General features: G+C 43.3%; 1 protein-coding gene across 2 annotated transcripts in view; it reads right to left on the bottom strand.

Annotated features, from left to right (window-relative positions):
- Nucleotides 1-27,266, bottom strand: part of ROBO4 (roundabout guidance receptor 4) — a 66,371-nt gene that overhangs the window by 19,377 nt on the left and 19,728 nt on the right. For both annotated transcript variants that reach the window (XM_075280071.1, XM_075280072.1), the window contains 14 exons: nucleotides 26,139-26,259; nucleotides 25,115-25,253; nucleotides 24,895-25,025; nucleotides 23,593-23,696; nucleotides 17,877-18,102; nucleotides 14,161-14,282; nucleotides 11,130-11,301; nucleotides 10,744-10,926; nucleotides 9,378-9,420; nucleotides 7,409-7,548; nucleotides 4,947-5,288; nucleotides 2,885-2,989; nucleotides 2,422-2,578; nucleotides 196-387 (listed from right to left, as the gene is read on the bottom strand). In XM_075280071.1, the coding sequence (XP_075136172.1) occupies nucleotides 196-387; nucleotides 2,422-2,578; nucleotides 2,885-2,989; nucleotides 4,947-5,288; nucleotides 7,409-7,548; nucleotides 9,378-9,420; nucleotides 10,744-10,926; nucleotides 11,130-11,301; nucleotides 14,161-14,282; nucleotides 17,877-18,102; nucleotides 23,593-23,696; nucleotides 24,895-25,025; nucleotides 25,115-25,253; nucleotides 26,139-26,259 (2,177 nt within the window). The remainder of the gene's footprint in view (nucleotides 1-195; nucleotides 388-2,421; nucleotides 2,579-2,884; nucleotides 2,990-4,946; nucleotides 5,289-7,408; nucleotides 7,549-9,377; nucleotides 9,421-10,743; nucleotides 10,927-11,129; nucleotides 11,302-14,160; nucleotides 14,283-17,876; nucleotides 18,103-23,592; nucleotides 23,697-24,894; nucleotides 25,026-25,114; nucleotides 25,254-26,138; nucleotides 26,260-27,266) is intronic.

The raw sequence follows: 27,266 nt of genomic DNA, 5'->3' as shown, positions 1-27,266 counted from the left end.
ACTAAATTTTTTTGTTCATGGACTCCCTTTTATGTGACTCACACTTTTCTAGATGTGTTCTTATGAGCAGAGGTTGCATACAGAAAGTCCAAATGTTTCCAAGAAAGCACAATAGATTTACATGACACTACAGTGCAACAAAAATTGCAATTGTACCAGCAAAGAAGACAATGTTTTCCAAGGTTTATCACTAACCTGATGTGATCTACTTGTTCATTAAACTCCAGGTAATGGGCCACATCATCTGGAGTTAACACAGTATCATCGTGGACAGACAATGCTGATGGTTGTCTAAAAAGCAGTGTGTCCGGCGGAGACTTCTTTTTACTGAGCAAGACTGATTTTTCACTACTATTCTGTTGTGGATCAGCTGTCATTTTGAGTACCCTAAAAGGAAATAAATAAAACAAGTTGTTCATCACATTGTTGATCTTGTACTGATCCTGAGTTACATAAAGTTTTCATTATACTTCAGAGCTGTGCTCACTATTCTGCTGGTAGATTCACCATGTACATATACTGTATGATAGTGATTCTGAGTTACAAACTGTAACTACTCCAGATCTGTATTGCAGGCTTTTACAATTACAGTCTCAGTTAATAGGCACCACTCCACTCATTCCAGCGCAGTTGGAATTTTCTCCCTAGCTCCCACCATTCCTGAGCAACAAGTGCTGTTAGTTTTGGTGCCTGATGTGCTATTTTCAGACCTGCAATGTCAGAAGGGCGGTGACAGGCAGGAGGTTTGATTCATGGCTTCAGTTAGAGGCAGCCATTGTCAAAGCTCAGAATGACACCCCTTATCTGCTCTTGCCCTCCTGACAGTACAGACCCTAAATAGCATATCAGGCACCAAAACTAACAGCCTTGTGTTAGGGAATTGCCAGTTAAGCAATTCTTCAGTAACTGCTGCAGGAATGTGTGAGAGAAGAAGATGGACGGAGACCATGAGTCCTCAGGCTAGACTCAGACCCAGTCCCTACCTACTTTCCTCAACCAGCCTAGGAGGTAGAGGACAACTGGGTGACAGTCCCTTCCTATAATACAAGTGGAACACAAAACGCAGACAAGACAAGCAAACAGGTACGGATAATCAAGAGAGCCAGGGGTCAGAACCAATCAAGCAGAGAAGTACAGAATCAGAACCAGAAGAATAGTCAAAGGGAAATTTTATATCAGTAAACAATATATCACTAGCACAATCAGAGAAGCTAATAGCAAGCCTCCAAGAGAGAGCTGGAAAACTATATAAAGGGAATCAGGAATCCACCCCAGGCTTGATTGGTAAGAAAGGATGTCAATCAAATAGCTACTAATATTAACTCCTTAGTAACGAGGGGAACTAATAGCACTGGCTGGGCTGACACACTGCAACGAATAGTCAGATGTGCTAAAACAACAGGAGCAGAAGATCCCAAATGGATACGCCTCCTCTGCTGTAGCATGTGCCCGGAGGATGGCGCAGAGGGCAAAGGCATTACACATGATTGCTTAGGAATGGTGGGGTTAGGGAAAAACTTCCAACTGTGCCAGAATCACTGGAGCAGCAATCATAACATGCTTTGAAGAGCTGGACTTGTTGGAGGTGGTAAAAGGTCCTCTTTAAATAATATACTGTATATAGCTGAAGACTTCCAATATCCCTCTGTGTAGCAGCTACACACATCTGCAGAACACGGCTTTAACAGTCCATTATTTCCAGAATAATTGTCTGTTGAATGGAGTCATGGGTACAAATAAGGAAACAATGGAAGTTTACACAATAGACATTTAACCACTTACCAGGAATTTTACACATGTAAATGTGAATATTGTATATAATGTGCAATATCTACAGCTCATCATTTGGTTAACCTTGAAGTGAAGAATGGGAGAGGGGGGGGGGCTCATACATCACCATATGAGTGTCTGCACACTGACAACACAAGCGGCAGTGTGCACACCCCATCATCCAAGTATATTCACATGGATTCAAGAGAAATCAGTCACTATAAAGCAGATGTTTTCAGTACTTTAAGGTTAGAGCTACACAATGATCTTAGCCACAACATTGCTGTGACATAAAATCACTTTTTTCATGCTGCAATGGAGCACAATAAGAAAGCAAGACTTTAGGTAGATGGAGTGATGGACATACTGAGCAGGAAGCCAGGGATTGGAACTGATCAATAATAATTATTATTATTTATAATAATTATTTATTATTATTATTGGACGATAGTCTTTCGATATATAGCTAAACTAAGCAGTTATTACCATCCACAATATATGATTCAGTGCTGCCCTCTGGTGGTTGAACTTGAAAGCACCCTAATTCAAGGCAAATGCATTTTGCAGTATGGTACAATCTGTAGTGTTTCCACCTCATAACTACAGGTCTACAAGTATTCATAGGTTAGAGGGAAAAAAAAGACATCTTACGGTTTGTTCTGTCGGCCCTTGCTCAGTTCTTCTTCAGGTGGAGGGACAGGGGGTGGTGGTAGGGGGTTGTTGTACGGCAAGAGGTCCATCACCTTGAGTGATGTGGTGTAATGGAGAATCTTTGGGGAACTGAAGGTCTTCATCACTTTTGCATATTCTGCTGAGGAGAAAAGTAAGTCTATCACGTCCAGATATTCCAGGACAGAATGACTAGGGTGAGGTATAGATACATCCCCCTGCACTGCTATGGTGTCCCATACATCTCTAATAGTAATACACTCTATCAATTTCCCTTTATATCAATGCATCTATGACTGTGTAGTCCGTGTCAAGACCAATTTTGGCTGGAGTCAGGGATTGCTGCTCTTCTTATGAAGTTTTGTAAATCTCTGGTGTATCTATGATGCTGAGCAGATGGTTCTGCAGGTAATTGTGTCAATGACATATGTGCAAGCAATCTCACCTTTCCCTGTTGGTTTCCCTTCTTCACTCTTTACACTGGGAACGCTGCTGCTGCTTTCCATCTGGAAACAGGGAGACAGAGGGGCGCTATTCACATGATGAAGCTCTGTTGGTGCAAGAGAATACACTGAGTCATTATTTTAGTGAAGGAGAACAAATGATAGAAACTTAGAAAATTGATTTTCAGGCAATTTACCCTTCCCTTTCTATTGTGCTATATAGTACCCATACCTCCCCTCTGTACAGTGCAGTACAGTACCACCACCTCTCCTCTATACAGTGCTGTACAGTACCACCACCTCTCCTCTATACAGTGATGTACATTGCCAACACCTCCCCTCTCTACAATGCAGTATAGTGTCCACATCTTACCTCTATACAGTCCTGTACAATGCCTACAACTCCCTCTGTACAGTGCAGTACAGCGCCTACACCTCTCCTTTATGCAGTGCTGTACATTGCCTTCACCTACCCTCTCTATAAAGCAGTATAGTGCCCACATCTCCCCTCTATACACTGCTGTACGTTGCCTACACTTCCCTTCTCTTCAATGCAGTATAATGCCCATATCTCCCCTCTATACAGTGCTGTACATTGTTTACACCTCCCTCTCTTCATTGCAGTATAATGCCCACAACTCTCCTCTATACAGTACTGTATATTGCCTACACCTCTCCTCTCTGCATTGCAGTAAGGTGCCCACATCTTCCCTCTATGCAGTGCTGTACATTACTACATTACCAGTGGCGTAACTAGGAATGGCGGGGCCCTGTGGCAAACTTTTGACATGCCCCCCCCCCCCCCCCCGACCGACGCCAAAGACCTCTACCACCTGACAGCCCCCCACATTTCTGCGCACACTACAATGCCCCATAGTGGCCCCTGCAAACAGTATTATACCCCATAGTGGTCCCTGCACAGTATTATGCCCCATAGTGGCCCCTGCATACAGTATTATGCCCTATAGTGGTCCCTGCACACAGTATTGTACCCCATAGTGGCCCCTGCACACAGTATTATGCCCTATAGTGGTCCCTGCATACAGTATCATGGCCCATAGTGGTCCCTGCATACAGTATCATGGCCCATAGTGGTCCCTGCACACAGTATTATGCATCATATTGGCCCCTACACACAGTAGTATTCCCCATTGTGGACACCCATGAACAATTATTATACTCTGGGGTCTTTTCAGACCCCAGAGTATAATAATCTGAGACCAAGGGGGATACAAACATAAAAAACTACTGTTACTTACCTATCTCCCGGCTCCGCTGCATCCGCTATCAGCCATCTTCTGGGACGTCATGTGACCGGGGGGCCTGCGTCGCAACACATATGGACGCAGGTCCCGGGTGGGTCATATGACATCACGCACGTAGGCCTGAAGCATGCCCGGATCGCGGAGAGGTAAGTAACAATGTTTTTTATGTTCCCTTACCTCTCCGGGGCCTCCGATCGTTATACTTGGGGGTTCGAAAAGACCCCTGAGTATAATAGTGCTTGTGGGGCCCGTGGCGTCACTTACCGATCCCAGCCCCTGCCAGGATCGGTAAGTAAGTAGGGCCCGTTACTGGCTGGAGTAACTCCAGCCGGTAACGGCCTATTAAAAAAAACAAAAAAAACACAGTGGTAGCGGCTGTCGCCGGGCCCCTAATGTCCCAGGCCCTGTGGCAGCTGCTACCACGGTAGTTACGCCACTGTACATTACCTACTACTCCCCACTATACAGTGTTGTACATTGCCTACACCTACCATCACTACAATACAGTATAGTGCCTACACTAACCCTCCGTACTGTGCACTACGGTACCCACACTTCCCCTCTGTACAGTGCTGTACATTGCCTATGCCTCCCTTCTTTACAGTGCAGTATAGTGCCCACATCTTTCCTCTTATACAGTGCTGTACATTACCTACACATCCCCTCTATACAGTGCTGTACGTTACCTATACTTTCCCTCTATACAGTGCTGTACATTACCAACACCTTCCCACTATACAGTGTAGCACATTGCCTACATCTCCCCTCTCTACAATGCAGTATATATTTTTCAATTTACCTCTTTTGATATTGTGGCTCCAGGGCTCCTTTAGGGCCACATTTGGTGGTACTGGGATCACAGGTTTCCCAGGTATCTTGTTTCTTGTGACTCCATGTGTGATGTTGTTGGCACTACCGTGACAGTGCAGGTGTGTGAACAAGTTGTGATCATACAGTCCTAAAGGTATCCCCGACTTAGAACTAATACCCATCCCTGGGGGCCTGACAGGTGAGGAGCACTGAAATGTTGTCAAGTCCTTTCCTGGGAGATCCACATACAGAGCTCCATACATACTGCTGTCCGGGACCAGTGGGATAATCTGACTGCGGCTGCCATCACTCTTGCGCTCAAATGAGATAGCTGAAGAGGAAGGAAATACGTTATACTCTACGATACAGTACCCGAAGTGTCAGTGTGCCATTGTTCTGTCACTCCAAATGTCAGCAAGTCATTGTCTAGTCCCCCAAGTGTCAGCATGCCATTGTCTGTTGTCCAAATGTCATTGTGTCATCATTTCCTCACTACAAGTGCAGCATCCTGGAGTAGCTGCTGTTTTCTTGTGTTTGTCTTTTGTGCCTCCAGGTTTGGTTGGTTTGTCCATTCCTATGTGTTCTGTGTTTTATGTGATGTTCCCATGTTCCCCTTTGCAGTTCAAACCACTGGCTTGGTTCAGCCCTGGCCAATCACAGGCCACTGAGCGGGGTTATGAGGAGATTATATTTTCCTAGTTGGCAGTTGCAATCTCAGTCTAGTGTTTGCAGCCATCTTGCACAGCTCACGGAGTAGCAGCCTGACCTGTGTGCAGAAAGAGCCAAGACTGTGTTCCGTCACCAGCACAACCTCTAGGAGGAATATTTATCACCCCAAGCTCATCCAGAGACAGCCCTGAGACAGGGAATATACTTCAGCGTCTCTGAGAGACATATGCCAGCCTTGCCAGGAGGAGCAACAAAGGAACTGACAGGAGGTACGCAGTCAGTCCTAACTTCCAGGTAACCAGAACCTTGTCAGCAACTCCTTGCCCTTCTAGAATCCCCATCTCACAGGGAGTGGCACGAGAGGATAGTGGAGGACTTTTATTCAAGAGCCTACAACATCTCTGGGTGGCCTCCTATGAACAAGGCAGTGGGCCTGAACTGCAATTGATACCCCATCTGCAAAGTTGCTGGTTTTGCCAAATGGTTTCAGTTGAAAATAAACAGTTTCTTGGTTCACTGCAACTCTGGATTCCCTGAGTCACTGAACACCTCCTGAACACCACAACACCGGCTCTGAGTAGAGAGTTCCCCTCTCCAACTAGAAGTGCCCCGGGGATAACAAGACCACTATCACCACCATCAGGTAGTACTGCAGGACCCCCGTTGTGTTCGGCCCTGGGGAGGGACTGGAGTGTGGGAGAAGTGTCCCCCACCTAAGGTGGCACAGCCAGTGTCTCTACTACTCTCACTCTCTGGTCTCCTCCACTGGGTTGCGGCACAAGTATCATTGTGCGTCATTTCCTGTCACCTCAAATGTTAGCAAGTCATTTGTCCTGCATATTAGTTGTCATTATGTTATTGTCCATACCTCAAGTGTCAGTGTGGCATTGTCCTGTCCCCCAAATATCAGTTTGTCATTGCTCTCTCAAGTGTTGGTATGTCATTGTTCATACTACAAGTGTTTAATTGTCCTGGCACGGCAGTGTCAATGTATTAAGTACCCCAAGTGTTTGTGTGGCATTGTCCTGGAAGTCCTAGTGTGCCCTTGTCCTGTCATGAAATGTGTTAGCGTGTCATTGTCCAAAAGTCAGTGTGTCTCTGTAATGCCCGCCATGTGTTAGTGTGTTACATTACTCGCCAGCGCTGGCACTGTCAGGATTAGTAATTCGCATCCTGAGCTGAATGACAAACACAAAATCATGAGCTTTAATTTGCTGGAACAAATCCAGGGAGGAGTCCACATGTGAATGAGGGAAATCTGCACAACTCAATTAAAGCTTCTGCGCTATCATCACTAACAAAGTCCCTGTATGAGGGAGAATCCCGAGGTGGCAGAGATGGGTGACACTGCTCACACCTTGAAAATCAAACCTCCTTCCCCAATGATCTCATCATACTGTCACCAGGGGGAATCCACTATTCTTTGTATTCCTAATGTATATGAGATTAGTTGAGGTGCATCTTTGGAAAGGCCTTTTTTATGACAAAAATACACCACTTTCTGCACTCCGCTCACCACTTTTTACTATGATGGGCAGAGTGGGGCAAAGACTAAGGAGGGCTACAGAAGACACATGAGAGTGCGACTTAATTATTCTCAGACCATAGATTAAGACTGGTGTACAGAGTGCCAGTCTTAATAAATTTCCACCATTACATCAATGTGACGGGCTGTCGCCCAGCTTCCCCAAAACCATGACAAGTAAATCTGCTTAGCAATGCTACTTCCTCTACTCATGCTGTCAGCACACATTTGTGGAAAATACTGAATACTGTACATACTAGATTTATGAAATTCTGCAGTGTCCTTGTTCTCCATCCACAGTAACTGGCTGTTCATACTAGTCGTGCTGCTGTAGTTTCGGGAACATGAAGCAGATTTCCAGGTGTTTGAGAGCCAAGGAGAGTCACTTGTGTCCATCCTGTTGAAAAGACCAGGATATAAGTCTGGGCTAGTCAACGCATCCCCCCATTCAATATATTATATTCTGCTGGCTTTCCCAGCATTCTGTCCTGACCAGTGAGTGCAGCTCTGGAGGTTAACATAGGGTACAACTAAAGATCAGTACAGGATGAGTAATGTATGTATAGAGTGACTCAATAAGCATGGTGAATGCAGCTCAATTGTAACCTCTAGTTATTAGGACACATTAATGGGTAACAAGGTCCCTTTAAGTATGATAACTTGTAATAAAGCAGATCAGGAGGGCCCATATTCCCTCTCAGGTTAGGGCTCGTATTTCAGAGCTGGTGAGATGTAAGATGTCTCTGTGAGAGACGTGTCACACAAAGTGTACATTACACTATATCTGCCGAGGGAACGATTTACAGCCGCCTGTGAAGGACAAACGCAAATGAGTCTTATTAAGCAGAAAAATCGCTGAAACAGAGCGATATTTTATAGGCAGTAAATGGCGCTGCCACAAACTCATCTCTTAACAGATCTTTCATGTTGAGTTATGACCTGTCTGGCACACGTAGTGCTGAGAATGGCTGGTGGTTCTGTGCACTCCGACTACTGAGGAGCCTCCTTGATCCCATTAGGAGTCCTATAAGCACCAATGCCTTATTGTGGGTTTGTGGGACCCAGTGAAAATCTTCTGTGACGCTAGGTTCACACTTGTGTTTGGGTTTCCCCAAACAGAACCCCTGAACAAAAACCTAATCCGCTTAAAAAAAGTGGTTAACGGTTACCCATGGGCTATAAAGGGGCCCACTGGGTTTCCACTCAACTTTTCTTGAAAGATTTTTTTCTTCGCATTTTTAAAGCAGAATGGGGAAGGGAATTCATGAGCAGAGACCAAACACAGGTGTGAACCTAGCCTGAGCCACACAGTTTGGACTGCAGACTAATACATTTTAACTACACCGAAACATTGTAACAAACTACCAGGACAGTTGAAAGATCTGGAGTAGTCTAGACTGTCTAGACTGCCTTTATATAATACTTCTCACAACTGAGGGTTTGTTCCAATTCTGTGCAGATTTCCAACCTCTGGGTGTGACCAATAAATGTTCCCATTCACTGACAGCAAACATAAAATATGGAGCCAGACAGGAACGGAAAAGTGAAGGGGCAGATTTACTAAACAGATTTAATACCGGTAATGTATAAAAGTGGCTCATCCAGGATAATTCACACTTTTTTGTAACTTTATACTACTTACTGATATGCACAATTTTGCACCAAACTTTTGAGGACATATTGGTTATATTGGTGTAGCGTAAGGCATATAATCCAATTTTCTGCAAGTCACAAAAAGTACTTAAAGCTGGGGACTCGCAAGACAGGGATGCCTGTAGCAGATATCCTGCGATGGAGCTGGTCTCGGCGAAAAAGAGTCAAAATCAGTTGATGCATGCCGCAGCTTTCAGTCACCATTCTCAGGCAGCTAGCCCAACTTTTTATATTTGCACTGCAAAAGATAAAAACTAAGGCCGACCCTGAAACAAACACTATACTACAGGTTTTATTCAGCAGTGTTTGGATGGGATTTGTTTAAACCTCATATATTACACAACTACTGCGCATTGCAGTGGGTTATCTGCCACGAAGTCTATTGTGGCTAAGCCGCTGCAAACTTGCCCCCTGTATTCCCATGCCTAAAACAAATAATATAAAGCATGAATGACAGATTTTTAATGCAAAAATATTTCTAAATTGATATAGAAAATATCTCCCAAAGTGTATTAGAAAGTTTTGGGGCTTTATTATTTCCATCACATTTCACCAGTGAATAAAATCTCCTACCTGTGTTTAATGATGGTGTCTTCACTTGTAAATCGATAAAGACCTGGAAGAACAAATAAAACTACAAGTAAAGGTTACACCTAAAAACATCTGTAATATTTATTCAATTTATTACTGCTAACATTCAGTCTCTATTGGCCTTCTACCTGCCTGTCTTAATACATATAAGTATACAAAGACATAGGCCTCTTAGGGCGGGTTCACACCAGCGCCCGGTCTCCGCTTTGTGGGTTTCCATCTTCTGCCATCAGGAGACGGAAACCCGGCATTCAGTGTCTGCCCATGAGCGCCCATGAGCATCTTCTGGTCTCTGCAGCTAAACCGTTTTTTTTTGTTTTTTTTAACCAGACACAAAGTCCTGCATGTCCAACTGTGTCTGGTTAAAAAAGAAACGGTTTCACCACGGAGGGCAGAAGATGCTCTTGGGCGCTCACGGGCAGACAATTTGCAAACCCATTCCAATGAATGGGTTTGAAAACTGTCTGCCGGTTTCCGTCTGCTGTCCAGTTTCTCAGGCAGGAGACAGAAACCTGAAAGCGCAGAGCGGGCGCTGGTGTGAACCCGCCCTTACTAATTCAGCTTCTCCTCGGAGAGCCCCCTACAGAAATCTGAACTCTATCCCAAATTTAATTTGTATAGATTTCAGGTGCTACTGAAGTAAGTAATCCTAAATGTGTTGGGCCATGAAGGTCCTACCCCCTCCGACTGCCTTGTACCCCTGCCACAGTCTGCGAGGGGTGAGATTAAAAAGTAATTTATCTTTCACCATAAGTTGCTTAATAAGTTTGCCCTTATGTCAGGACTGATAGATTGTCAGAACCTGACCCTTTGGACATCACTGAATGTATTACTGTATAATATAATAGTAATATTTTTACATTTAGATCTCCACACACTTTATACTACAGTAACAGCTATTTCATCGAATACTTCTGACAACCAGCCTCTATATCATGGCTAGAAGGTTGCAGCCCATTATTGAAATCACTGAACAGTTATATAATCTTACTTATGTTAGGCCCTGTTCCCACGGAGTAACGCGACGCTCATTCTGACACGTAAACACGTGTCAGAGTGAGCACTGTAAAACAGAATCCCTTTGACTTCAATGGGTGCCGTCTTACTCGCGCTACACATTGAAATCAATGGGTTAAAAAGCCTCCCATTGATTTCAATGTGTGGTGCGCGTAAGACGGCACCCATTGAAGTCAATGGGATTCTGTTTTACAGCGCTCACCCTGACACGTGTTTACGTGTCAGAATGAGCGGTGCGTTACTCCGTGGAAACGGGGCCTTACTGACTTGCAGCTATATATTTAGTACATAACCACAATATAATATAGGATATGACCACATGGTTTCTCACCACTGTGTTTCTTTTTGTTGTAACGTTTCGAGTTCCTCTGACATAAGTAGATGACCACCGCCATCAGCATGAGCCAGGTAGCTCCACCTACAGTGGCGATGAAGGCAGGGTGTTTTATTACTTGGAGGAGGAGATCCAATGGAATCCTTCCATCCGGCAAGTCTTCTTCCATCATTTGAGTTTCTGCAGGACGATGGATAAACAGGGGAGCAGTGAGAAATGTACCATGGTCCATACAATGCATCTTATAAGATGTGTTACTGGCACATAGAGGTCTCATCTGAAGGTAACAAATGGTGGCCCTATAGACACTTGAGTGTCTGCAGGGCCTAAAAATCTTGAGACCTCTACTTGCTGACACATTTTATATAACCGAATTTCCTTACTATTAAAGATGTATTTCATGTTACTGCGCTTTCCGATACCACTATCGTACACAGCTGCCACCTGAACCTGATATTCGATACCCACTGGCAAGAGGGGAATCTCCAGGCCATGGGTGCCACTGTCCACTGTCCAGTTAGTTTGAGGAAGGGTTGCATTTCCAAGGCACCAGATCTATGAAATTGCAAAAGATAAGATAATAAATTCAGAAATTAGAGAATTCAGAAAATAACAAGGCAATGCAAGCTGGATACTAGCACGACATTAGATAAATGAATGGTACACAAATTATGTCAATGCAAAACTAACTAAATTCCTCTTGGGATAAATGACACCCAAAGGTTATTAGATAAAATACAATAAAATAAGATAAAATAAGATTATCCTTTAATAGTCCCACCATGGGTAAATGTCAGTGGATTACAGCAGCATTATAATACATATACAGGATAATAACAGTAATATATTGCAGGAGACACAAACTCGGAATAGCAGATAGGAGAAAATACTAGGAGTCATAGAAGACTTCAGGATCATTTAGTTTTCTGTGCGGAGTGATCTTCTCTTGGCCTGATGTAGGTTATGTAGCCTGACCGCGGTTGGGAGGAAAGACCTCCGATAGCGCTCCTTCTCACACTTGGGGTGAAGCAGCCAGTCACTAAGAGTGCTGCCAAGTGCCATCAAGGCCTCATACATGGGGTGGGATTTATTCTCCAGCATAGAGCTCACCACGGACAGTGTCCTTCTGTACTGGGTCAAGGGGGCTCTCCAGGAAAGAGCTGGCCCTTCTAATCAGCCTATCGAGTCTATTTCTGTCCCTGGCTGGTATACTACCCCCCAGCAGGCCACACCAAAGAAGGCCCTCAGCCTCCTGAGCAGGTAGAACCTGCTGTGACCCTTTCTGTGCAGCACATCCATGTGATCAGCCCAGTCCAGTTTATCATTGAAGAACACACACGGGTACTAATAGGTCTTGTCTATCTCAATGCCTGTCCCTTCAATCTCCACCGGAATTGGAGAACTTCTCCACTTACTGAAGTCCACCACCATATTAGGGTATGTTCCTGTGTCAAAGATGTACCACATCCCTCGTTTGGCTCCTAACTCAACACTTTTTGTGATAATAGGTAGAAACCTTGCCTTGTGTTATATAGGATATCTATGCCAGTTCTTGACATACAGGACTCAACATGTGTCCGTGCAAAAAAAACAATTTCAAGGCGGAGAGGCTGCATATGGACACCGGCAGTTTGCTTTAAAAACCCATTGAATTTAATGGGTTTTTAAACTGACCATCAGCAAGCCGTGCCTAATCTGTTTTTCCTGGCATTTCGGCGGAATCATAAAGAGCGAACACTGTCACAAGTGTGAATACCCCCTAAAATACTTTTCACAGCTAATTGTTTGCCACTTTTGTATCCAGTCTAGCCAATATTCTATGGAACATTAATCTCATACATTTTACCTGCAGTGATACATTGTAACAAACTATTAGGACAATAGAAAGATGTGTACTGTTGATACGATTAGCTCAGATTAACTAGATTGTATAGCATTATAACAAATCGTCTTCTGTGCGAAGGATATAGGACTGTACAGGCTTACGGGAAATAAACAATGAATGTAGTTGAAGCAAGCAGAGCTCTTGATAAGTGCATTACAAAGTTGTGTCAGTTCAGGTTTCTTTCTAGCAGGCTGACAGCTGCTCACATTGTGTGATAAAGTGGATGTGTGATTTGCTGTGTAGACATCCAAAACCCTGCACTCAAGGCTGGCAATGTTACCCTGCGGTGAAACTAATCACAGCCCGCTGAGAGCGATTCCCAGCTCCTTCATCTCCTAGCGCTTCCAGATAAATGTATGCTAATGTGAAGTGAACATGACAATGTAATTAATAAAGATTCACCTGTCACCTGTGATTGACGCCTGCCGTTGCTGCCACCACCGCCTGCCCCGGATTCAGTACATCAGGATTTGTAATTGTAATAAATTCTAAGTTTCAACATAAATCAGACAAATCCTACAGGATTAGCCGTCAGGTGCAAAGACGGAACGGTGTCACTGACGGTTATAAAAACACAAGTGCCAAAGACTTTATTGTTCAGGAAAGAAGGCTCCAAACTAGATGACACTGAGCAGGTAAAGAGTTCCTTCACATCAACTAAACAATGAGGCAAATTTATTAAATGTAGTACTGGTATGAAGGAGCACGTTCTTTGGTGTACAACTGCTTTACGCCAAAAATGCACCACTTTGTCATTTGTCAGACTCCCATGGCACTTTTGTCAAAAGAGGGCTAAGCGGGGTAGGGATCAGTACCTATTGGGGAGAAAAGCCCATCTCTACTATTATACCTGAACATTATGCCAGTGAATGGCAAAGATTTCAATTTGATGCAAGGGACCTCCTATTATTAAAGGGGTTTTCCAACTCAAATGATGACCTATCCAGAGAATAGTGCAACATATCAACTCAGCACTCCAGGGGATATCTTGCCACTAAGATTCTTTATTGATTGACTGCGACAGCAATCCAAAATGTGTAACATTACTGTCATAACAGCCCAACCTCCTTCATACAGATTGCTGTTGGAGTAAAGGGAGATCATATAAAGAATGCCAATAATGGGGTACCTGTGTCCAGGATAAGAGTACTGAGTGCCAACTATATATATTTATAGATATTACAGTAAATGGGAGGATCCACAGAATAGGTCATCATTATAGGATCTATGAGGGTCTGTCCGACCCCGACCCCATATAGATCAACTGTTCCAGCAACATCCACGTGCCAGAAGCTGGTATGATGTTCAGAGAACTCATGGAGGTGTTCCTAGTCAAGTAATTGGTGTGGCATTGTAATTCCCCAGAACCACCACTATACAATGGATGAGGCTGCGTGACACTCATCTTACTTAAATAGGAGAGCCTGCAAGTATTCTCTAGTCACTGCACCAACTTCTAGTGTCTAGAGGCTTCCGGAATAGCTGGTGTCCAGGTATTGACATGTGCCCACTCCACAACCTGAATTTACCTTATAAGCCTTAATGTTTCCACTGCGACCATTATGAAGGGGGGGTTTCCAGCTCACAATGATGGATCCATTGCCACCGCTGACCACAGTGATGTTGACGTCCTGTGGGGCTGGACCAGGAACTGCAGAGAAGACAATACCAGGGTCACAAACCTCTGAGCCATATCTATAGCCCCTAGAATTCACAGAAAATTTAGCTTCTTCAAACTCATTATCACCAATATTGTTCCAACTATATCCAATTGTAACAAACACTCAGCTACAGTAGAAACAGAATAGAAAGGAAAGGAAATTAGAAAGTTGAAGATCATTTCATTACAAGATGAGCAGAATTTGAAGAGGATCTTTCACCACTTTCACTAATTCCTACTCTTTGCATTTTTCTATAGGCGCCGCTCCACTGATTCTGGCACAGCTGGCATTTTTTTCCTAGCCCCCACCGTTCCTGAGCAATCAGTGCTGTTACTTTGGACATTCAATATGTGAATTAGGCTATTTACTACCAAGTGGGTAGTCCTGAGCTGGAGTAGACAGCCTGAGACCACTCACTTGACAGTAGAGAGTCTTATTGCCATATTAGGCACTGAAAATGTTAGAGAAAAAATTCCAACTGTGCTGGAATCAGTTGAGTAGCATTGAAGGATACAAAGAGTTGGAGTTGGTGAAGGTGATGAAAAGTCCTATATAAGGCCGGGGCCCCATGTGACAAAAAACGTTGCGTTTTACAGTCCTTGCAAAGCAAATTTCATCCACACATTGCAGAAAAACATGCGCAGTGGAAACGCTGTGATGTCCAAAACTAGGTTTTTGGAAAACGCCCACAGTTTCCCTATAGGTATAACTGAAGCAGAAACCTTCTGTGAAAAGCGCTATGGGAAAAACTGCAATGCATTTCTGACACAGTTTTTCCCACAGCGCTTTTTTTTTTTTACTGTGACCCATGACATGGGTTAGCCTAAGGCTTCGATCCTTGTAAAATCTAAGTGACATTACAGTCAATGGTGACCTTAGACGAGAGACGCTGCAGGAAAAATCGCGGCGTTTTACAGTGCAAGCAAAGGGTATGGGATTCATGAGAATCCCATTCCCACTTTGCGGAAGAAATCGCAGCGCGGACATGCTGCGATTTGCAAAGCCGTTGCGGCTTTGCAAATTGCAGCATGTCAATTATATCTACGGAAACGCCGGCGGCTTTCCCATAGATATAATTATAACAGAAAGTCCACAGAGGAAAACTCTGCGAACTTTCTGTTGAAAGCTCTGCGGAAAGAAGCACAGTGCGTTCAGCCCACGGTTCTATCCGCAGCGCGGAAACGTAGCTTTTCTTGTTGCAGTTTTTTGAGCAAAAGCCAGGAGTGGGTTGAGCAGAAGATAGAAGTAGAGTATAAGAGCTTCCTATATATTGTTCATTCCTTTAGAAGACATTCTTGGCTTTGGCTCAAAAAACCGCAACAAAATTTGCAACAAAAAAGCTGTGTTTTCGCAACGTGGGGCCTTGGCCTGAGGCCACATGTTGCAGAAAATTTCCATTTTTTGCTGCAGATTTTGCTGCAATTTTTCTTCTACATCCACTTCTGCTACATCCATTTCTGGCTTTTGCTAAAAAAAAAAAAAAAAAAAAAAAAAGTTAAATTTGCAAGAAAAACACAGCTTTTCTGCAGCACGCAGCCTTAGCCTTAAGGTGGCTCTCTGAGGGAGTTACTATAAAAACAGCAGCAGGGTCTGATGATCATTGTATTCCAGGCAGCTGTAATATCCCCATTCGAGGTCTCCACCGAGATCCTCTAATTAATTTTCTACTGAATTAATCTCCACAATGTAATCTGAGAATGTCAGTCAATGCGACTGAGTATGACGCTTGTCTCCTGAGGCGACCAGTGAGAAGGCAGGAAGATCCTTCCTCATAGAACACTGCTCATCAGTATGAAGGACACATGGGCGAGATGTCCCAGCATCGGCACACATTCAATGTTATCCAGCCGCTCGGATTATTACACATATATTGAATGTAAATCACCACAGAGTTAAGAAATCATAACGATATACAGGCGCTCCAATAATATAAGAAAGATGACATACAGACACTCAGGGGACAGGACAAGACATACTGATATCCTTCAGAAGTCCTTCACAAGTACAGTGACACAATGACATTCAGGGCACAGGCCAAAGACACATAAATAGAGATGAGCGAGTAGTATTCAATCGAGTAGTATTCGATCGAGTAGGTATTCGATCAAATACTACGGTATTCGAAATATTCATACTCGATTGAATACTGCTAGCTATTCGTAGCTTGCTGTTGCGAGGAAGCTGACTTTTTCTCATAAGAATGAATTGACCAGCGTTGATTGGCTAGTATACAGCAGTCGGCCAATCAACGCTGGTTCTGCCGGAGGCTCGTCTGTGAGGAGGCGGAGTCTAAAATCAGATAACAATGGAGACTGCTGTGGTCCGATCTTAGACTCCGCCTCCTCACAGACGAGCCTCCGGCAGAACCAGCATTGATTGACCGAATGCTGTACACTGGCCAATCAACGCTGGTCAATGCATTGCTATTAGAAAGAGAGTCAGCTCCCTCGTAACAGCAAGCTGCCAGCTCTCCCGGCTAGCAAAGACGAGCCTGTGGCAAATAACAGTGGTCTGCAGCAGGATCGTCCTTACTAGTCAGGAGAGCTGGCAGCTTGCTGTTACGAGGGAGCTTACTTTTTATCAGCGCAACTGCAAGCACTGTGCAGTTAAAGCGCACGGACCCCATAGACTATAATGGGGTCCATGCGCTTTAACTGCACAGCACTCCTCCTAAACACTTTCCTCCTGCTACTCGTGGACTTGGTGACTCTCCTTTAGTCAAACAGTGGTCTCCCCTGAAACAAGCATTTTTTCCATAGCCTATAATGGGATTCGATATACAATCGAGTAGTCGAATATTGAGGCTCTACTCGAAACAAATATCGAATCTCGAATATTTCACTGTTCGCTCATCTCTTCACATGAACACTCTGGGTGCTGGGTAACAAAACACTTGGGGTACAAGAAATAGTACACTTAGTATATGTGGTAGAATAATGACGCAGGATGATACTCCCGGTACAGGACAATGACACTCATACTCGAGGTGCACAACAATGATACACTAATATAAGAGTACACGACAGCAGTGACACATTGCCACTCAGGGCGATTGTGACAGTACAATGACCTACTTGCACTTGGGGAATACAACGACACACTGGCAAGTAATGACAGGACAATGCCAATGAGGCTTGGGGTGACAAGACACTGAGAATTGAGGTGTTCTTGTCACTAGTTGTTATGGGTAATGCAGGTCTTGGTAAAGAAGATTACTACTGTATATTATATATCAGGCATTTATCGCCATCTAGTGGAAAATACATATAGGTGCAGCCACTTCAGCTTGGTTCAGGACACTGGGGTATAATGCACCTTCTTTCATAGTGATTTGATAAACCAGTGAATAAGTTTATTCACCTAGGCTTCCCAGTGGCACAGAGTATTTCAGGAGAGGAAGGAAAATCTTGTTGGGGGAAGAAATTGCATATGCAGCCATACATCATTATATAAAACTATGTGACTTGAGATTCATGGAGTAGGATCACAAGTCATCAATGCTGTAGATATTTTGTGTCTTCCCTTTTCAGAATTCAAAGAAGGATCTAAAGATCTTATACAACCATAGTAATCTGTTGTCTTACATTCCTCAGGGATCAGGACCTGTCTGATGTTACTGTCCACTCCATACACCTTCCTTCCATACGGCCGGACTTTGAACTCATACGTCTGTCCTCTGCGCAGTCCTAGAATCACAGCAGTTTTCTCAGGAATGGGGATGACACCCCACTTCTCCCAGTCAGAACCTGATGTCGTGTGAGGGCGATAGAACACAGTGTAACCTTCTATATACTGGGACAATGAAGATGCCTGAAATCAAGAGTGACAAGTCTACATCACTAAATAATACACAATATGAATTTACTGTCACCAACACCCATGTGCTGAAGCCCCTCCTGTCACACAGCAATGAATGAGTAGTTGCTAAACTTTCAGGTAGCTTAGTATTTTCTGTCAGCTTGGTGACACTAACTCCTTCCATTTAAGTTTTTTAAGCCCCTCCTTCCAAAATAACATGACCTATATTCATCAGGTCAGCACAATCATGGCAATACCAAATTTATATAGTTCTGGTTATGATTTAACACTTTAGAAAAATCCAAAACCTTTTTCATATTTCCGTATAAAGTGTCTTTTTTTTAATGGAACCAGATGTACTCTTTATTTATATTCACATTTTTATGGGAAACAAAAATGGCAAAACATGGCTGTTTGTCTCTTGATATTTTTTTTCCTCTCACCTTATGAGAAAAATATTTTTATAAGTTTTTAGTTCAGGCACTCAGGGGCCAGGCCAAGGAGGCGATCAGATTGGGCACAGGCAGTTCCATATACTGCTGGAAAGCTGACAGTGCGCTGAATTCAGCGCACTATTGGCTTTCCCGATCTGTGCCCCGGGTAAGGCGCTATCGGTCCCGGTACCGTAGCGCTTTGCAGTGACAAGGGCGTTTCTGAAAGTCTGTCAGGAACATCCTTCTCCACAGCAGCGCCTATAGTGCTGTACAGTGTGAGCGGGGAGGAACGCCCCCTCCTCTCCTGATAATACTCGTCTATGGACGAGCACTGTGGCGTTCCTCCCCGCTCACACTGTACAGCGCGATAGGCACTGCCGTGGAGAAGGATGTTCCTGGCTGACTGTCAGAAACGCCCTTCTGACTGTAAAGAGCTACGGTACCGGGACCAATAGTGCTTTACCCGCCCGGGGCACAGATCGGGAAAGCCGATAGTGTGCTGAATTCAGCGCACTGTCGGCTTTCCAGCAGTATATAGAACTGCCTGTGCCCAATCTGATGAAAGGTCCTCTTTAAAATAAATTTTTTACTTGAATCACTGCGGTACTGATGACTAATACAATACATTGTAAAATCTCTATAATTCTATTACAGGCTGCTCTAAGCTCCTGGCTATCATGGTAATGGATCGCCACCATCAAATCTTGAGTTAGACCCAAACCAACAATGGAGTGTGGCTCCTTTTATGAAATCCTACACTGAAATCCACTTCTATCCCTTCTGAATTCTTTGCCTCATTTCTCTCACTAAAGTATGAGTGTATGGGCTCTAATAAAGAAGGAAAACTAAGTCTGTAGGGTGACTTCAGACAATTATATAACGTAGAATAGCCTTCTGGTGTCATGTGTAAGATTAGATTATGAGTTATATCTTTATTATCTCCAGAGATATCTGTAGTTAAAAACACAGTTAGGATTGGGCACGATTGGGGATTCCTTCGCAAAGACCATTGAAAATCGTTAGCGAAAAAAGACTTTTTTTCTCTGCTTGCTTTCAGTTTCAAAGCAGACACCCGGACTCCAATACAGTGAATGGTGGTTTATGTAGATAAACTGTTTTCCCTTAGTCATAACAGCAGCACAATGTGGGGTATTTCTGCCCCTGCGTCCTGGTAGGACAGATGGAATATTTTAATCAGCAATTAATTTAAATATGCATGACTAGGCCCTATAAGAGGGCACAGAGACCTCCCCCCCACGTGTTAATACAAGAGTATAAGATGAATAATAGGGAGGAAAGCCTTGTGCTGATGTTATGACTAAGGGAAAATAGTTTATCTACATAAACCACCATTCCCTGTCGTCATACAGCAGCACAATGTGGGGAGATGTCAAGTAATCCCCTTAGGGAGGGTTTCCTCAACTTAACTTACAGAGCTCAATACAGAACGGCCAAAGGCCATCGCGTCCGATGCACGTGCGCTCAGCCTATAGTGCTTCACGAAGGTGTTATGAGATGACTGTGAAGCTGCCGAGCAAATCTGTTCCAGAGGTACTGCTTTCTACTCCACCTGTGTAGTTGCGACAGCCCTCGTGGAGTGAGCTCTTAGATAACCTGGAGGAAAAAAACCTTGGGAGGAGAAAGCCAACCTGATGGCCTCTCTAACCCATCGCGAAATCGAAGATTTAGAAGCCTTCAGGCCCCTCGATTTCCCTGCTAAATTAGTCAGGAGATTTTCAGATCTCCTGAAAGCTTCCTTGCATACTAGGTAGATGCGCAAGCACCTACCAAAATCAAGTGAATGAAGCCTTACCTCCTCAGATGAGGAGGGAGCAGGAAAAAAGACTGGAAAAGATATAATCTGATTTAGATTTGCCAGAGAAGGGACTTTGGGTCTGAATTCCGGCAAAACTTAATTGTACGCTGTCCTCAAAGAAAGACGTATAAGGTTCCTCGGAAGAGAGCGCCTGAAGCTCTCCCACTCTCTTGGCTGAAATAATTGCAAGCAAGAAGGTCGTCTTGTAGGCCAGGAATTTCAGATCTACCTGATCTAGCGGCTCAAATGGGGAGTCGCAAAGACCTGAAAGGACCGTCCCCAGGTCCCACTGCTGAACCTGAGCTGAGACAGCAGGTCTGATCCTCGTTGCGCCCCTTAGAAAATTACCAACTAAAGGGTGTTGAGTTAAACGCCTCCCCAGATAGGCGGACAGGGCTGCCACGTGTACCTTTAAGGTAGAGGGGGCTAGTCCTCTCTCTAGGCCATCCTGTAGAAAGTCCAAAGCCCGACCGCACTGAGGGGTTAGTAGAAACAACCCTGCATTCAGAGCACCAAACTTCGAAGATCCTCCAGATCCTGCGATAATTCTTGTTGGTAGAATCCGCTGTTGCATGGGCAAGCGTTCTCAGGACGGCCTCTGACAGTCCACTATTCAGTAATAGGGACTGGTCAACCTCCAGGCTGTCAGGTTGAATCTCACCAAATCCTGGCATCTCTGTCCACCTTGAGTGACCAGGTCTGGGAGAGGGGGAAGCCTCCAGTAAATGCCTTGACTCATCTGTATGAGCTGGGCAAACCAAGTCCTTTTCGGCCAGAACGGAATGATGGCAATCGCCTGGACTTGGTCCTGTCTTATTTTCATCAATACCCTGGAGGGAATATGTAGACCAGCCTGAACCTCTATGGGATGGACAGGGCATCCACTGCCAAGGGATCGTCCTCCTGATACAGAGAGCAGAACTTCTCTACCTTGGCGTTGAGTTGGGTTGCCATGAGGTCGACTTCTGGAAGCCCCCACACCTGGAAAATATGTTGGAACACCACTGGATTGAGGGACCATTCTCCTGATACGGTAATACTTCGACTCAACTGATCCGCTACTATGTTCAGAGAGCCCTTGATGTGAACAGCGGTCAACTGGGTCAGGTTCGTCTCAGCCCAGGCAAATATCAGATTCATCACTTTCAGGAGAAGTCTGTCTGTGTCTGTTCGCACTTTGACTGCCTTCCCCTTGAGGTATGGGGCGAAGTGCACAAGTGCCAGGTATATTGTAGAGGAGGGATCTCCAATTGGGAGGGGCGTGGCCACCCACTGCCAACAGAGCCCTGCACTCCAAAACATAATGAGAACAAAAAGGGGCTCAGAACCTTGAAACCCTGCAAGAAAAGCAGGGATAAAACGTAAAGATCTTGCCCCACAAGCAACGAGCTGGCCTAAAGGGATGGGGAGTTAACCAACACTGCCCAAGGCCTGCCCCTCACCAGACAGACGGCCTAGCAGTAGGCTTGAAGTGGAGCAAGTGAGTGGAAGTAGGCCACAAGATCCTGCCACTGTAGTTTTACCATGTCTTTCTATAAAGTTGTGAGTAACATCTCAATTGTTTAGTTAGATCTCACAAAGATAATAAAAATAAAAAAAGAGGCAAAATGCAGATATCCAGAACCAAAAAACAGATAATTGTATTTCCCAATTGAAAACCAAAAACAACAAAACAATTATATAGATATATATGTCACCATGACTAAACAGGGAACACAGCAACTTTCTTTTTGGTGCATGCTATCTTGACAAACTGAAATCAAAATATCAAAATGAAATTACTTAATTCAACAATTACTATTATAGCAACAAGACAATGAAAAAGATGCAGAAGTAAAGAAGTAACACTATCATACAACCCTAAGGGGCTGCAGGAATATCTAGCAGGCTTCATCCTGCAACAATTTGTTACCGATATTGCCATGTCTGAGATGACCCAGAATTTAATTTAATATTACATATCAACAGAGTATCAACCCCAGTATTGCTTGCAGTCAGATGCTTCAAAATTCCTGTCTGGAGTTCCTGTAGAGACTTCCCTACATAATTTTTTTGGGCACGTGCACATGGCGACATACACAACTACCATTGTTTGACAATTATAAATTGGTGGACAGTATGTTTTTTTATCCACAGGATTGGAAAATGCCTTAGTTGTAGGTATAAAGACACAAAATGAACATCTTCCACAAGGAAAGCACCGAACTACAACCACATCTGAGTAGACGGGACTTGAGACGATAAGTTTCTGCGTACTAAAAGGTCACATAAATCCTACCGTGCCTATAGGTAACATTTGGTTTTTCCATTAGTTCCTCCTGGAGATCCGGGTCAGCCACAAGATGCCAATGCCCTCTGTAATACTTTCTTTGGGTAACCCCAATTTCAAAAGCGTTGGTATAATTCACATTCTTTGTGGAAAGCAACAGGGTCAGAACAGTTTCTAAGAGCTCTAGTGTGCTCGGATTAAGAGTACGATAATAGCTGGTCCAGTGGTGAAGCATGTTGGGGGGCAATGTATCTAAAGTTTTTGGACAGTCTTTGCTGTGGTTACTGTTACTGTTGTGGGTTCTAACTGCAGATGGTGAAGGGCACTGCAGAGTCTTTCACTTATTGTTAATTTCTCAATACTACTATTATGGTTGGGACCGGATGGAGTCAGTGTATGTCTCAAGTATACACATTGCCATGGCAAAGACTGAATTTTTTTTTTTATCTTACTGGTTAAATAAAAGTTATGTTTTACTAGGAGGTAGCAATACATTGGTTGCTTAGGTGTGGTATAAACTAGGTATTAGTTTTCCTTGTTTAACTGATTATCTCTCTGAAAATAATACAGCAATAAGAATCTCATCTTAAAGATGACAGCAAAAACACTGTTTTAATCTTTATAATGGCCGAGATGTAGCATAATTGTTTAAAGTAACATCCCCCATCCCCGACTCAGTTTCCCTGCATTATTACAGCCCATAGACCCACTGAGTACCCATTGAGAAGCCAATGGATTTTAGTGCAGGATGGAAAAGAGTCAGAATTTGTTAATAAAGGAAGATACAATAACTATTACCATAACATATAGTGCCAGAAAATCAAAAGTTGTTTGAAAGTTTAGTTATGCTATAAAGGGAGTATGTCATCCTTATAGCATTACCTTGTACAGGTGATTCTACAGCTCATGTAAAGATGCTGAGGTCCTAATATTATCACACACAATATAAGAAGGAGGAATAAAGATGATGGCGCTTCTCATACCTTCCACTGCAAGCGAACCGATGAGGAGTTGTGTAACATCACAGTATCCAGATACAATTTCACATTGGATAATTCTTGTATGATCTGACCGGTATCCAAAGGATCTACAATGCGCAAAAGAGCAGAACCTATATCAATTCCCAGCTCTGGTTCATTGGAAATAGCCAGCTAGCTTAAAGGGGTTATGCACAAAAAGGGTTTAAGCTCTATTCATAAGATAAAGAATAAAAATCTGATTGGTGGAGATCTGACTGCTGAAACCCCCATGATCTCAAGAATGAAGGATCCTTTTTACCTTCTGCACAATTCAGCCTGAACACAGCCAGGTTGAATTTAGGTCTGACTGGTGGTGAATGTGACGAAGATAGCCTAATTAAAGCACTCGGCTACCTCTGGTGAGCCATGTCCATCACCAGTAACACCGACATCCAGACTGGCTGAATGCACAGCAGGGAGGAAGGACTCTCCCATTCTTGGAATCAGAGGGTCTTAGCGATCAGACCTCAATCAATCAATCAGGTATGTATCCTCTTCCCTGTGGATAGTATTCAGCAACCCCTTTAAGATCAGATACCTCCTAACAACTTAGCTAAGCTTCTGTTATGCTGGAAACCATTTAGTTTCTCCTACATCAGATCACTATAAAGGACTCGGTGTGAAGATTAAACAATATGGTCATACAGTTATCACATAATATCACTGTATAAAGAGCAAATATAATTACCACACTGTCAAGAAGACTTCTTCCAGACACAACTTGATGCTCAGACATTTTTGGCTACTCACTTTTCCAGCACCCACCCTTGCAAAACAACTTCATATATGATGTGCCCAATGCTAAAAGAGGTCCTCCTCTATCCTGTACAGAATAGTGGTACCCTTTCGGGTGTAATAGAGCTCTCTTCAAGTCCAAAATTCTAATAGTGCTGCTTTAGTGTCTCCCCACATTAACAGTTCATCCTTCGCTTTTAGTGTCCCCAACATACAATAACACTAATAGTACTCCCTTTAGTGTGGAAACAGTTGAAAGCATGGCTTGTCCAAGGATCAGGAACTAAGATATAAATTCAGTGCCTGTGGTCCTGATGCCGAATGGTAGAGATACCACTAGCTGTATCTTAGGATGATTACAAGATAAGTAATGGACCATATTTACAAGATAATGCCACTAGCAGAATAGTGAGCGCAGCTCTGAAGTATAAGTAATGTAACTCAGGGTAAGTTATTTCTAAACACAGAGATATGGCCTTGTGTGCTATACCCAGGTTTGTATAAGATGTGTGGAGAGATGACAGTATTTACCTTGTTGTACAACAAGCTGTGCAGATGTAGACACAGTGCCTATATGGCTTTTAGCTGTGCAGATATATGTCCCTGAGTCCTGCACAGTCACTCGCTGAAGACATAATGTGTTCTCATTGGTAATTGCATACCTGTCAGGAAATAAAATGATAAACTTGATATATCATAGTGTCTTATTCATATACATAGCATTAATATAATTTACTGCAATGACACATACCTCCCTTTGGGGAGCGATCCCTGCTCTTTGCTCCACTGAACAATTGGTTTGGGGCTTCCCTTAGCTCCACAAGCAAATTGGACTGGACTTCCTGGATTTGCGACCACATCACTTGGTTTATTTGTGAACCACGGCATCTCTGTAAATGGATGAACACACATATAACTGCTCCAATATTACAAACTGATGTAACAAAACATATAGATGTAAGCATTGACAAGTTACATACACTTACATTACATGAAATATCTTGTTCTGATCATGAGTTCCATATATTATACTCCAGAGCTACACTCACTATTGGATGATATATGTAATCTATGATGCTGCTGGGGTCCCGGAAATGTTCTGACCATCGATAGATGCTTTATTGGATGTTTGAAATCCATATGCGACCCCCTCCTCTGACTGTATATAACTAGTGTTAGGGGGATAGTGGGAAGTTGTAATATTTTAAGCCTTTATTGTATGATCTTTATTTTGCCGCAGAATTTTTTTTTTCAACTGCAATTTTTATCAAGTTGTCGCAGAATTTTTATTAGAAATAGTCGCAAGTCAGTCACTATAGTGGATAGCTAAAGAGTAATGTGGTATTCTCAGACTGAGTTTCCGGATTATGTACAGTATTTGTGTTGGTTATGTTCAGATACTCAGTGCTTTATAATACCATTATACCATTATAATATTGTTAGAACACTGTTTCCACCAGCAGAATTGTAAGTACAGCTCTGGAGTATAATACTGCATGTCAATAATGTCATGTATGTACACCAAGTCATGCACTGACTTTGATGTGAGCATAAAAAGAGATTATGTCTTTTAGAAGTAGAGAAGTCTACCCTATGGTCCGTGTTTGAGTCTTTATACCTTGCTACATGACTAAGAATATTAGTCAAACCAAGATGTATATAACCTACAATATAGGGCAAAATGTATTAATGCAGTAATGTAATAATCAGGATGTTGTTACATTTACTGTCTACCTACAGCTATCAGTTTCATGAAGTTACGACATGCCACTCACCCAGCACGGAGATAATAGCGCCACGACTTGTCCTTTCACCAGCCTGATTAGTTGCCACACACATATATACTCCAGCATCTGAGCTCAGTATACGGGGGATGGAGAGTCCACCAGCAGCAAACTAGGGATTAACAAAGGAAATACAATCACTAACCAGTTCTGAGAATCAGACATATACCAGCCATACCAGCCGGTAATGGCCTATTAAAAAAAATTAAAATCTGCAGCGGTAGTGGCTGCCACCGGGCCCCCTAATGTCTACCGCTACCGCTGCTACCCTGGTAGTTAAGCCCCTGTTTACATATACTGGCTAGTGATGGCTCATACAGCTTCAAACAAGCCCTCTGACCTCTTGTGTCCGCCTACCTCCTCATAGAATGTAAGCTCTTGCGAGCAGGGCCCTCACTCCTAGCGTTTGATATCTTTATTTCTTTATCACATTGTAATGTCTCATATAGTCTGTTCATTTTGTCCTCTGATTTGTAAAGTGCTGTGGAATATGTTGGAGCTGTATAAATAATGGTATTATTATTAGAGATGAGTGAACACTGTTCGGCTCAGCCGTTCCGAACAGCACGCTCCCATAGAAATGAATGGAAGCACCTGGTCGCCGTGCCAGGTGCTTCCATTCATTTCTATGGGAGCGTGCTGTTCGGAACGGCTGATCCGAACAGTGTTCGCTCATCTATTATTATTATTATTATTATTATTTTTATTATTATTTTGTATGAAAAGCTGGTCTAAAAAATGTGTCTCAAAAAATAGGAAAAAATGAAGAGTGAAGAAAAATAATCAGATAACTAATATGGCTATAGGGAACCCTTAAGCATAAAAGACAGAAAGAGCTGCTGAAAGTTCTAATATCTTTTATGATGGTGATAGGAGCTTTTTCAGGTTCTGAAAATAACATGGAACCGCTTTCACCTGTAGTTCAAAGGAGCAGCTCATCCTAGCACAGGTAAAGTACAGAGCATGTACTTGTGCAGTACACCATAGAGAGGCGCTACTAGTCACTGCATGCACTGTGCTAATTCAGAGGTCTTACTAGTGATATGACCAGGCTGATTTGTTGGAACCTCCAGCCAAGCACTATATGTCAAGCCTGGTTTCAACTTATAATGGACCTGA

This window comes from Leptodactylus fuscus, chromosome 6, assembly GCF_031893055.1.
Source record: "Leptodactylus fuscus isolate aLepFus1 chromosome 6, aLepFus1.hap2, whole genome shotgun sequence".
Lineage (NCBI taxonomy): Eukaryota > Metazoa > Chordata > Amphibia > Anura > Leptodactylidae > Leptodactylus > Leptodactylus fuscus.
The sequence above is the reverse complement of the archived record's forward strand: the minus strand, read 5'-3'. Positions and strand labels throughout refer to the sequence as shown.